General features: G+C 42.9%; 2 protein-coding genes across 2 annotated transcripts in view; one reads left to right on the forward strand and one right to left on the reverse strand.

Annotated features, from left to right (window-relative positions):
* LOC128453551 (inositol polyphosphate-5-phosphatase A) overlaps window positions 1-7,330 on the forward strand; it is a 146,161-nt gene extending 138,831 nt beyond the window's left edge. Inside the window, exons 14-16 of the mRNA XM_053436510.1 lie at window positions 2,701-2,769; window positions 5,121-5,208; window positions 5,548-7,330. Of these exons, the coding sequence (XP_053292485.1) occupies window positions 2,701-2,769; window positions 5,121-5,201 (150 nt within the window). The 3' untranslated portion in view covers window positions 5,202-5,208; window positions 5,548-7,330. The remainder of the gene's footprint in view (window positions 1-2,700; window positions 2,770-5,120; window positions 5,209-5,547) is intronic.
* A 3,108-nt stretch (window positions 7,331-10,438) lies between these two features.
* nkx6.2 (NK6 homeobox 2) lies at window positions 10,439-12,244 on the reverse strand. The gene is made up of 3 exons (XM_053436813.1): window positions 11,812-12,244; window positions 11,073-11,245; window positions 10,439-10,687 (listed from the first exon to the last, which is right to left on the reverse strand). The coding sequence occupies exons 1-3, from the start codon at window positions 12,242-12,244 to the stop codon at window positions 10,439-10,441; spliced, it is 855 nt and encodes a 284-aa protein (XP_053292788.1).
* Between the last annotated feature and the right edge of the window lie 280 nt (window positions 12,245-12,524).

Raw genomic sequence — 12,524 nt, forward strand, 5'->3', positions numbered from 1 at the left:
GCCACACGAGAACAATAACACTGATCTCGTTCATACCGCTTCGAAGAAGTAACACCTTAGACATGATGTAGTCACGTAGCATTCGGTCGTCTGCAGACATGTCCTGCGGAGGTTCTCTGAAGAATTGGGTCTGGATTTTCGGCTCTTATCACAATAAACTCTCTGGACATCTTCGTCTGTCTTCTATGTGTATGACGCCGCTTTTTCACCAAGAGATATTTGTTCTCTTCTTGTTTGAAAAAAAATACTTTTTACTTATGTTAGAAGTGTCATCAACCCCTTCCCCCCCCCCCCCCCCCCCCCTGACATTTTGTGGACTTTATACGAGGGGGCCAGGCAGAGAAAGTCCACAGAAAGTCTGGGGACTCTCACTGGGATATCTGCATTCTCGCATACACCTCCTTCTAAGAAGAATCTCTTAAATTCTGTGCATGTCTGAAAGCAGTTGAAGGCGTGCACCTCACTCAAACTGCCGCTACACAATACAGACTACAACGACTGATCGGTCTTCATGGTAGCATTGCATTTGGGTGCATCAGGACTGAAGCAGAAAATTCATGCTAACCCTGCCTTCGTCGGTGCAATGGTCGTACGACTAATCTTCCCCGATGTCGTCTCTCTCTCCGACGTTGTAACGTGATTTCAGTAAAGGTAGCTCTTGTAAAGAATGCAGGAGGCAGGGCAAGCTCTGGAAAGTCCTGAGCTACTGACTTGGACATTTGCGTTCTCACATGCAACCCTTACGGAGGTTTTCAGGAGATTATCCGGAGCTCAGTACTTGTCTAATAGCAGCTGTAGAACTGAGCACAGACCAGTGCTCTAGAAACACTGCCACCAAGTGTTTTGGTTTTGTAATTGCAGTTGTGATTCTCACGACAGCGTAGCCTCTGCACCTACACAGAGGTGTAAATCGGCCTTCAACTGTGAAAAACAGACTACAGAGCATTTTAAATAATTTCACCCAGTTTCTTTCACCCATTCAATGTGTCAGAATTATGAAAACAGTGTTTCTCATACACACAAACACACACACACAGACACACACACACACACACACACACACACACACAGCTGGGTTTGTTGTTTGCTTTTCTTCCCCTCAAGCACCGGCTAATTGCTTGTAATGCAGGGACAGAGTGGAACAGTTAGTGTGTTCGCAGATTGGCTGATGATTCACTGAGCACACACTCTCCGGCTCTGAGCATTACAGATTGTTGAGACATGGGCCCGTAAACAGCCCAGCGTGTGGCGTCATCTATCATGGCACGGTCGGTTAACTTGCCATCATGTTATTTTCTGCTTGCCGAGCCCTAACACGCCAAAGGTTGCCCGCCGGCCGTGCAGCGCGGCACCAGCCCCAGGAGCGCCAGTAATGAATGTTTAGCCGAGCGAGCGCTCCCTCTCTGCCGGTGGGCCCCGGGTAATTTGTTTATCTGTCTAAAGATTATGCAGCCCGAAAATCCACAATTTTATGCTGCCTTTGTAAATTATCAAGTGTGTGTTTGATGAATGTATCTCCGGCTGCGGGAGGCAGCGGCTCGGGGCCGGCTGCCAGACAAATAGAGAGGTGGCAGTGCGTGGCCCGCTCCAAAAGGTAGTGAGGTGGAGGCGCACGTGTGCTGACCCTGCTACGCTGCAGGATTGGTCTGAAGTTAATTTGGATTCTGCTTTATGGTTCATTCTCAAGCTCTCTGTCTCTTTCGTCTGAGGCGCCAGTGCAGATCACAGACACAACCGCTAGCACCCACCCACCGGCCTGCATGTGTGTGTGCGTACGTGGGGGGTTGGGGCGGCTGTTTAAAAAGTCTTTAGTTCAACCAGACAAGTGTGATTTATTCCCCAGTCTGCAGATCCATGTGTGAGTGGGTAACAGCTTCTTTGTGTGCAGAAAGTGATATTGAAACAGGATTCTCTCAGATAGGCACTCAGATTACGGTGGGAGTGTATTTGGTCGAGAGGCAAATGTCCACTTTGTAAATCACTGCTGCTTCTCATTTCTCTTCGCTGCACCGCACCGACTGCAAGTTTCAAAGTGAAAACTGTGCAGAGGTTCTAAAGGTGCGTTCACTTCAGTGGAGACGAGCTGTATCTGCACAAAGTATAATACATTCATTTGAAAGAACCTTACTAAAGACATTTATTTTTATGATATTTTCTGAGATATTTATAGATGATAAATTTAGCATCATAAAACTTGTCTCTCTGTTAAAAATGTTTGTGATTCTTGCATAAATTGTTCTTATTTCTAGTCGTGGTTCTTAACATATATCTGAGTGTATGAGTTCCTCTTTACTACATGTCCAAAGTGAATAACGTGAGAAAAATGTGAATATCAACTAGAAATACATAATTGACCTGGTGACACAATAAGGATAAGGATACTGGTACCTCAGTAAATTGTTGTAACAGCTCCACTACAGTATCCACCGCCAATACATATCTGAACCTTCTATTTAAATAAGTACCTCTGCTTTTATTTTGAAAGGTACAACATAATCCCGCTAATTGTGTTTAATGAAGCTGCTCCATTGATTGCTCATTCGTGAACGTGTCATAAACCACAACACAAGCCTGCAATGTCTGTGCCGTGTAAACACAAACAAGGTGCTGCCGACTGTGCATCACCGTGCGTGTGTGAGTACGACTGTTGTTCATCACGTTTGCTTCCCAAAATAATGTGTTGGTTTTGTGTCTCTGCAGCCTGAAAATGAAGAGAAGTCTATAGTCTATGACAACATTGGGCCCAATGTCTGCATGGGGGACCACAAGGTAACAGGGCCCTGCCCACATCTTCACTTTGTGTCATCGTGTTGTGCTGTTGTGAAGAAAGTGTTGATTGTGAAGTGTGATTCTGAACAGAAAAGAGAGACTTTTCTCAACACATGTGAATCCACTACCTTTATATTGTTCTATTCTATGTCTATTATGGTGCAACTGGATGTTAACATATAGCAACTAGAATGGCATACCTCCGCCAAGGCCAGTCACCTTATCAAACCACATTTATATTCACTAGATCCAGATTTTTATTCAGATCTGCATCAGATTGCTCACATTATTAAGTATATATCCTCTAAACATGCCTGATATGTTTTTCATCAAGATCCATGAATTGTTCTCTCAAAATATTTAAAAGAGTCCTATCTCACAACTTTAAAGAAAGTGGGTTCTTCCCAGATCCATACCACATCTTTTGATTTCGATGTTTTTCTATGGAAATCAGTGAAAATGTAAAATAAAAAGGCCTACTACAATTTGATGTAAAGCTGCTAACAGAAAAACAACAGTACTGGAAACGCAGCCTCCTTGGTGGAGGGAACTATATGAGTATCAAATGCTATCAAATGTTTAAGAGTTGGTTTATTGCATCATTATCAATGCTTTTCAACAAACATCTTATAATTTCAGTTATGTGTTAAGTTGCTCTTCTAACCTTGTGTAAAGGCTTAGTTTCAAATTGACAGAAATAACTAGGGATGCACCGATATGGAAATTCTTGGCCGATACCGATATTTAAAATAACAATCTGGCCGATTACCGATACCGATATTTGTTTATTTTCTTTTTGTTGTTATTCATTCACCCTTTTGTGCCAGAAAAATAATTAAATAATTATTAAAAATGCACTATTCATCACTCTTATCTTTTAATGAGCACAAATTGAATCAGATTTATGAAACCATCTCTGATTTAACTAAACTTTATTTAACAGAGACATATTAGGCCCATTTTACCGCAAGTTGAAATGGTTCCTTGGGATCTTAATGAAATGTCTGTAACATATTTTGGTCAAAATACCACAAGGGTAATTTAAAACAGCACCTTTTTACCCTGTCTAAAACAGCCCTGTTAAAGTATCATTATAGAGAACGCTCTTCTCATTGATTTACGGTAGCAGTATTGCCCGTTTATTAGATGTGTTACGGCTTCTGTGTGTATAACGTATGTTGTCAATTCCCTAGTCACCTGTGCATGAGACGGATGAATAGAGCCGATGCAAATGAGAATAAAGTACTTAAACAGACGCTACGCTCATACTTTTTACACCAAGTTACACTGCGTGAGTCAAGATAACTTAACAAGCCCTCCTCAGTTTGACCTGTTTTGAGTGTCGGGCAGAAATCACATCGCGTCAACAACCACCGTGGCCCTTCGCGATGCTTGTTTTAATTAAACAGTTGGATTCCCCTGGTCCGCACCAGTTCTCAGTCAGCTGCTAGGCGCCAGCCGGAGGGTTCCCCCAGCGGTCGCCGTAGCTGAGGTGATCAGCGAGTCGTACCCGGTCCTCTCCCCGCCTTCCGCGCCGGCGCCGTGAGGTGCCACCGGATGAGGACCTCCCGGTGCCGCACACTGAGCCTCCGGCGGCGCGGAGAGGAGGGCGACGGAGCGACTGCTCCCCCAGCCGCGGCACGTGCCCAGCGGTTTTACCACAAATATGAACATCGGCCAATGATATCGGTGAAAGTCAAGTTTATTACCGATAAGCCGATATCAGTAAACGAGGCGAATATCGGCCGCTACCGATGTTCGGCCGATAAATCGGTGCATCCCTAGAAATAACCTTTATAAGCACGAATGATCCTTCTGATTGATTTTGAAAAATTGTTCAAGTGAAGCGTAGAGTTACAAATATACAAATATTTTCATGAAGAATCTTTTCAAAAGTAGGAGAGAGGTCACTTCAGCCGAGCGCAGTCTGTATTTTCTTCTTTTCGTGAAGCTGACTGTATAGAAAGTGTTTAACACTGTCGCTTCAGTCTCTGCCGTGTCAGACGGAAGGTCTTGTGCTGAAAAGAGGCGCCTTAAGTCAGGTCTTTCATCATCGCTTAGTGAGACATATGCAGTAGTGTGTGTGTGCGAGCTGACCCGAGCACGCCGGCAGATACTGCGGCAGCCGTCACCTCCGAGCCACACACTACTGCTACAATCATGGCTGGCTATGTTAAAAAATGTCCGATGTAGTTAGCACACAGGCACAAAGACGCACGGCCCTGGTATGTGAGTTTAACCTGTGTGTCATAGGTGCTGAGAGAGGGAGAGAGGGAGCACTTGTCCCAGAGAGCATTAAGAACTTCAGTTTGTTGTCTCTAACTTTGTGTCCGTCTCTGTCCCCATGCCAGCCCGTCTTCCTGTCCTTCCGAATTACAGCGGGGGCAGGTAAACCTAATGCAAATAAGCACAAGTGTTGTGTGGTGCAGTGATGTCGTGGTAAATATTAATTTTTTTCATTATTATAATTCTTCTTCCCATTGTTGCTATTGTTTGATTTGATTTGCTTGAGTTCTTCATTACTTTGCACACATTTCCTGAAAGGCAGATGACTGTCTGTTTGAAAGTTTTATTCCAGAATAAAACATCATCAGTGGAAAAATGTGACATGATTGCTTAAAATGCTCCAGTCATTTTAAGAAGTTCACTTACAAACTAGATCCTCTGCATCTCGTATGTTAACTTAGAAAAAGTCGGCACCAGGTTATTTTTCTTTGAAATGAAAACTTGGAATTTAGCAAAATTAACTTTTCCTTTTTCTTTTTTTCTCCTCTACAGGGAAGTCTTGCCAAAGGGGGGAGAACATATTTCGTGAAGCGCCTCTGTGAGAACACCAGAGAAACAAACCGGACACACACACGCACACACACACACACACACACACACAAACACACACAGAAACATACACGCTCAAAGAAACACTCACACACACACACGTATGCACCCACACTTTGCACAAGCGTACACTGAAGAACACAGACAAACTTTTTTTCAGCAGTGCTGACCAGTTGCAGTTGTCCTGACACCTCATTCATACGAGAACACCCGGCCCCCTCTCTCTCCATAAACCACTCGGTGAGATGTGGACGAGCACCCGAGGGCCCGGCTCCAGACAAGACACACATCGCTGACCTCACCGTTGCCATGCAACCCCCATTCCCCAGAGAAGAAAGAAGCCGGACGGCGGACGACTCTTTTCCACGCCACAGCCTCCTTTGCCAAAACTCTAATTGAAATCAGTCCTACTACACATGTTTAGACACCGTACTCGCCATTCTTAGGTATGCCTCTATGTATAGAAGCTACTCTCCATACAGTATGTAAGGTGTTTTAAAAAAAGAAAAGTGCAATGCAAAAAAGTTGTATATCTATATTGTTAGGATTATTTGTACATTAGACAATATAACATAGAGTTGTTGATGGTTTTAGTGCCGATCTCTTTTCTGACCAAACTTCCTGGTCCCTTTGTTGGAATAGATGGATCTTATCAGTTTATTTCAACAGTTTATATACTTATATATTTCTTTTGTTTTGTTTTTTTGAGTTGTTCTCGTTGTTGTTGTTTTTTTGTTGTTGTGTGCACAACACACTGCCATGCCTGACACATCCGTGAGTCTCATTTTATATACTGTACTTTTTAAAGAGATAATTTATAATTCTTACCAAAATGTTTATGCTGAAGCGCGTGCAGAGGGCGAGCAGCGACAGTGACCTTCGACGAGTGTGCACACGAGGAGAGGAACAGGAAGTGCTCCTCAGCGACTCGTTGCCTATCCAAGAATGTTTTAAGCAGTGCCATAGACCATGCAAGTATATAAGATATTGTTTCATACATAGCACTCTCACATTACTATTCTTACTCTAACTTATTTCTATAATATTATGATTCTGAATGTGATATTTTAGATAGGCTTGGGTATCCTTAAAATGTAAACTTTTTTGTCTATTTTTGTTACTGCATTATGGTGCCAAGTATCCTACACAGAGATGAAGTGTGTAAGAGTTATTAAAAAAAAAAAGACTTCAGTCAGATGGTAAAGGTATTGATTATGAAATGTAACAAAAATATAGAGAGAAACTCTAAAAGGTGGAGGACGAGCAGGAAGACTTGCTTTGTATTTGTTTTGTATGTAGCCTTCAGCAGCCTTCACTGCAGATCATTTGAGCATTACAGGGAGCGATCAGAGACGCTTCTTTTATCGATTTCATTTACTACACTACAGATTTCAGAGCGTGTGAAGCCGTCAGATTGATCCTCCTTGATTTTCTGTTTTTATTTCTATCTAAATCACTGCAAGTAGAAATGATTTTGTGCCTGCCGCCGAATTTATGTTGTCTCGTGTGATTTGGTTCATAGGCAAAAAGTTATATATAAGAAAACCAGAACCCTGCTTGTTTTTGTTCCTGCTGGTCCTTGTGAGTTTACTGTAGGAGTATAAGCTGCAGTTTTTCTTCACTCCATCTTATAAAAAGGCAGATAGAGATTTTATTCTAGCCCCTTCGGCCTGGCCTCTACTGTAGGTGATGCAGTTCTCAAGCAATAAAAACCATTAGAGCTCAATGGCTGTTTGTCCTCATTTTACCTCTTTACTACACAATTATTACATGAGAAGGTTTTCATCCAGGGCTTCAACAGCAGGTCTTACACACCATCATCCGTGTACTAAGACAACACAGTCATAGGCCCGATAGAGAGGAGAGATACACACTTTCCTGAAGGGGAGAAGTGAATGTGACACGAGGGGACTGAAAAATGTTCCTCTAAACAAAAGATAATCCTATGGGCATATAATTATAAGGTCGACTTTATGTTGGATACTCATATTCTTTCTATTTTTAGGAGCTCCATATCAGCAAATATTTCCGTTCGGGATTTGTATTTGACTTTTTATCTGTAAAGAAATCTGCCACTGTTAATTCATTACTCAGGCAGAAGTGAATGGAGTAAAATTGACTGATAGAAGCAAGAGGCCAGAAAAGATTCACATCAGTCCATAATAAACTTGTTGTGATATCTGAAAAATAAGTCAAAATTTTAACATTTCAAACATTGCATGATTGTATCGTGTATTTTCAACTTGTGTAATACTAAACCTTCCTGATTATGAGTCTACCCTCAATCAATCCAACAATTAATTTAGAATAATTTTGGTTTTAAATTTAAAGGATTATTTTGTAAAAGATAATCATAGTGCAACATTTAAAATGGCAAAAAACTGAAGTCAATATAAATACTACAGACACTGATTTGTCTCAATAGCATTTAAAGTATCTACAGAAGGAAACTATTCAGTATCAGTAGCTTCTCTTCACATTATTTTCCTACTTCGCTGACCTGACAGTCAGTTTTCACTTCATGTTCAGATTATTAGAGATTCTTAAGGATGATCTGATTCCTGATTGGTTGAATCCAGATGAGACGGTGCAGAAACTACAGTTGAGTCACGGAGGTGCAGCGGCGTGTTACAGACAGAGGGGGCGCACCTCTGTGAAAAGATCTCCACATTAATAAATCTCCACCTGAAACATCACAGGCCCGAAACACAGACACTTATTTTATACAATAAATTGAAATGACTTCAAATGTAATTCATTAACTTTAATCTGAACTATCCGTTTTCATCTAAAAAGAAAAGACTCACGGGACGGACGGTTTGATTTCAGTCAAACGTCGGCCCAGAAATAATTAAAATAACAATATTTAAAAAATAAGCAGTCCTAAGATAAATAACAATAATTGATTAATATATTAGATTGACAATAATGATGGGTTGATGCTTTAAATCAAATACCTCCTATTTGACAGCTATAGTAATTATAATTTGTAGAAGTTGTATTCCCGATTCTATACCCAATAAATAAGTAAATAAATAGCCTCGAAGCTCAAGTTAAAAACAACACTCAAATGTTCACAACATAGTTTTTTTTTGTCATTATCCGATTTATTTAGCCTATTATTAGCCTATTATTGCTGATTATGAAAATAATGATGATGACAATAATAATTATTGTCATCAGTTCCGTCATGAATCATTCAGAATAAAATATAAATCTTTCTTAAATCAGCATTAATCCTCTAAAATCACCCTTGTTGCCAATAACGAAATTCAATTATTGATAGTCATGAATTTGTCTTTAATTTATATTAAGCCCATACATTCAAACAAACCCGTAATGAAAATAAAAAAAACAAAAATGCTTGTTAAATAATTTATTCATAATACAAAGTGTTTTTTTCTTCCTATAACCTTCCCGGAAGCAATAATACTCTTTTAATTCCAACATAAACCTCGGTGCAGCTTTTCTGTTCCGCTGTGGGTTGAGGTAAAAACATAAACTCTTTCAAAAAGAAAATTAAAAAAGAAACGAAAGGTTTGTGTGATGTGGTTAAAACAAGCGGGGTTTCTTCATTTACAGTGATTATTTACAGCGTTTTATACATTTGGGTGCCGGTGCTGAACAGAGGATGGGACAAACAAAAAAAGATGGAGAAAAAGGGCACGACTTTCACTTTGCAGGAATCAAAACCAAGCAGCGGGAATAACCGGGAGGGAATAAGCGCGTCAGGGCTGCGGAGGGAAGAAAGAGGCTGCCACGTTTCCACAGGCGGAAACGACATAACTTATTATTCAGTAAAAAATATATATACACAATCTCACGTACATTTTTCATCCTCAGGCTACAGCACAAAAATCATTCACTCGTCTCAAACCTGCGCCCCCTTCAAACATTCTCCCCTGCTCGCCTTCTAGGACAGTGGATACCCTGGTTAAACTGAGCTTTAGAAGCCTCACAGGCCCCGTTCACACCTGACACAACGTAACATGCGTCTGAGATCCGGATCAGTGTTGGCTGCGGATAAGTCCCCCTCTGGTAGAAGGTTAAACGGACACCTGTCATGAGACTGCGTCGAAGGAAAATTATGCTTTTGTTTAGAGAGGTTTAAAATCACACAAAAAGCTGAATTATTGAGGAAATTACACAATAAGGTAATTTTGTTTTCAGGTGAAAATATCGCATCTGTGCTGACAGGACTATTCTCATCGAGGGCAAATGTGACCCGCACCCTTCAAGGTGGCAAGAGGCCGCACATTGTGTGAGCAGGTGGAAATAAAATAATGAAACAAGTGTCATTAGCTATGAGAAATGTTTATCAGGTGCATTCGTTACTACCAAAGTTTCTCAGTCCAACACTGATCCGGAATGTTGTATTTTACATTTACACCTGTTGTTGAAACTCCTCTCGTATGCGTAACACTGCCAGATACAGTCCGACATTTGTGTCCTTTTTCACCGACATGAACTTGTAGGTCTGCAGCACTGCCTTGAGTCACATCTCCGTGCATACCGTGCGTGTGTGTCTGAGTGTGTGTGTGTGTGTGTGTGTGTGTGTGTGTGTGTGTGTGTGTGTGTGTGTGTGTGTGTGTGTGTGTGTGTGTGTGTGTCTGAGTGTGCGTGTGTGTGTGTGTTTGTGTGTGGGGCTGTTTAAGTGGGTTCGGATGCAGCCAAATGCGTCTTCCATGCGTCATGGCGCACACTTGGATTTCTCAAATTGCGCATGCCCTCTCAGACGCATGTTCGCAGCAGTCAGGTGGAAAGGGGGTCCGAAAGAGTGCATCGAGTCCCTGTTGGACCCCACTGTTGCCCTCCCCCCCCCCAGCTGTGGGCATCACAAGGTGTCCGAGCTGTTGCTGCACGGGCTGATCAGCGCCAGGTTGGTGGCCTTGTGCTTTTTCAACAGTCTCGTGATTTTCTCGTCGTCCGAGTTGGGGTCCAGCGGTTTGTTGTACTCGTCGTCCTCCTCGTTGTCCGAGCTCTCCTTCATCTTCTCCGTCTCCGAGTCGTGCTTCTTCTTGGCCGTGGCCATCTCCGCCGCGTGCCTCTTCCGCCATTTGGTTCTCCTGTTCTGGAACCAGACCTGTGGAGGAGGAGAGGAGGCAGAGCCCGGTGAGACGCGTACAGGACGATCAACAGGTCCGCACAGAAACAAGCGATCAAATGGCACAAAAACACAACAGCAGACACGGTGCACAATTTCTAACACAGCACACAACAGGGGGCAATAATCCTGTTTGTGCTAAATGAATAGCAACAGCCTCAAAGTAAGTCAATAATAGCAACAACAACAACAACAATAATAATAGTAATGTGATGTGCAATCATTCTGTAGTATTAAAATAAATAACTCCCTTGGCCTGCGCTGGTGGTATTGGGAGTTTGCACAGAGGTGAAACTGGTGGTAATAATATTGTCTACAGGTTTTCTATGTAAACCTTAGTGAGCAGGTGCTGGTCGGTGTTTACCTTGACTTGGCTCTCGGTCATCCCTAAAGAATAAGCCAGGCGGGCTCTCTCCGGACCCGCCAGGTACTTGGTCTGCTCGAAGGTCTTCTCCAGGGCGAAAATCTGCTGCCCGGAAAAAGTGGGTCTGGAGTGCTTCTTCTTCCCGTCCTTGTCCATCATGAGGCTGGCCTGGGCTGCAGAGACACGAGCACACACACGGTTAGAAGATGATTTCAGCTAAAGTTACACAGATGTTTATTTAACTGCGCTGCTGTGAAGCGGCAAAATAAAGGTCAACGCGTTTGATTTCACATTGAACCTCAGATATTCCTCAAAGTGAAGTTTACTACATTATTATTTACTTGATTTATAATTCAACGTGTTTATTATTTAACAGGTTCCAACGTCCTGTCACGTGTCACATTATTATTATTATCATCTTCATGTTAGTGACTCTTGTCTGACGCTCAAAAGCACCACATTGTGAAAATAAACAGTTTAATTCGTTTGGGCGAAACAAGCTATTAATATTCAAAATTATATTTTACATTTCCTGTCATCACAGTGTTAAATAAACTATAACTGGAGTTATTTCGCTTTGTGTAATGACAGAGTTCTTATACCTGAATAATGTCTAAAATCACAGGAAATAATCTGTCATTTCACAGAGAGGCTTTTTGTAGTTTTCCAGAATTTCTACAAATCATAAACAAACTTTTAGAAATGTGCAAACAGAGAGAGAGAGAGAGCCGGGACTTACAGGGACAGTGGATCCGCGGGTCCCTCCAGGGATTGCCCTGCATCACCCCGGGCCAGAAGATGGGCGCCCTCCCCGGCAGCTCGGCCAGGGGCTTCGGGTACCGCGACACCGCGGGGCTGAAGTACATTCCTGCCGCCGCCGCGGCGGCTGCGGTGGTGGTCAGGCCGTTTATCCTCGGGAAGCCGGACAGCAGCTGCCCGGCTGAGGTGATGGGTCTCCCCAAGATGTCGCTTATTCCGTGCGGAGTTCCTAAGGCGAGGTGGGAGTTGAGGTTGCACAGCGAAGGCGCCTTGAAGCCCCCGGGGCCCTGCTGCAGCGAGTACGGGAACAGGGACGTCTTCATCTCGGTCATGTTGTGCAACGCCGCCAGCGGGGTGCTGCCCAGGACGAAAGCACTCTGCCGGTTAGCCTCCATCTGCCCGATCGCTAACATTTGTGGACATGAAACACCAGAATCGCTCGCAGAAAAAGAACGGTGAACAAAAATAAGTTGAGGGGAGAAAGAGAAGGCTCGGGGCGGGCTGGTGGTGTTCAGGAGTCGGGCCGCTTCTCCCTGTCCCGACGCTTCCTGGAGGAGGAAGAGGAGGAAATGTTGGAAAGTTGAGCAGCTGCGAACTTCTCGTCTCTGAGGAAGATCTGGGTCCAACTTCCAAAATATGGCTCCTGTGCTGGTCTGTGTGTCGGTGGGTCAGCGAGGAGAGAAGAGCATGTGT

Source organism: Pleuronectes platessa, chromosome 12, assembly GCF_947347685.1.
Source record: "Pleuronectes platessa chromosome 12, fPlePla1.1, whole genome shotgun sequence".
Taxonomy (NCBI): domain Eukaryota; kingdom Metazoa; phylum Chordata; class Actinopteri; order Pleuronectiformes; family Pleuronectidae; genus Pleuronectes; species Pleuronectes platessa.

Coding starts and splice junctions, on each gene's coding strand:
- nkx6.2 (XM_053436813.1), bottom strand. CDS start 12,244: ATGTTAGCGATCGGGCAGATGGAGGCTAACCGGCAGAGTGCTTTCGTC. Junction 11,246..11,811: donor CCCGCGGATCCACTGTCCCT/GTAAGTCCCGGC, acceptor GTGTCTCTGCAG/CCCAGGCCAGCCTCATGATG. Junction 10,688..11,072: donor TGACCGAGAGCCAAGTCAAG/GTAAACACCGAC, acceptor CCTCCTCCACAG/GTCTGGTTCCAGAACAGGAG.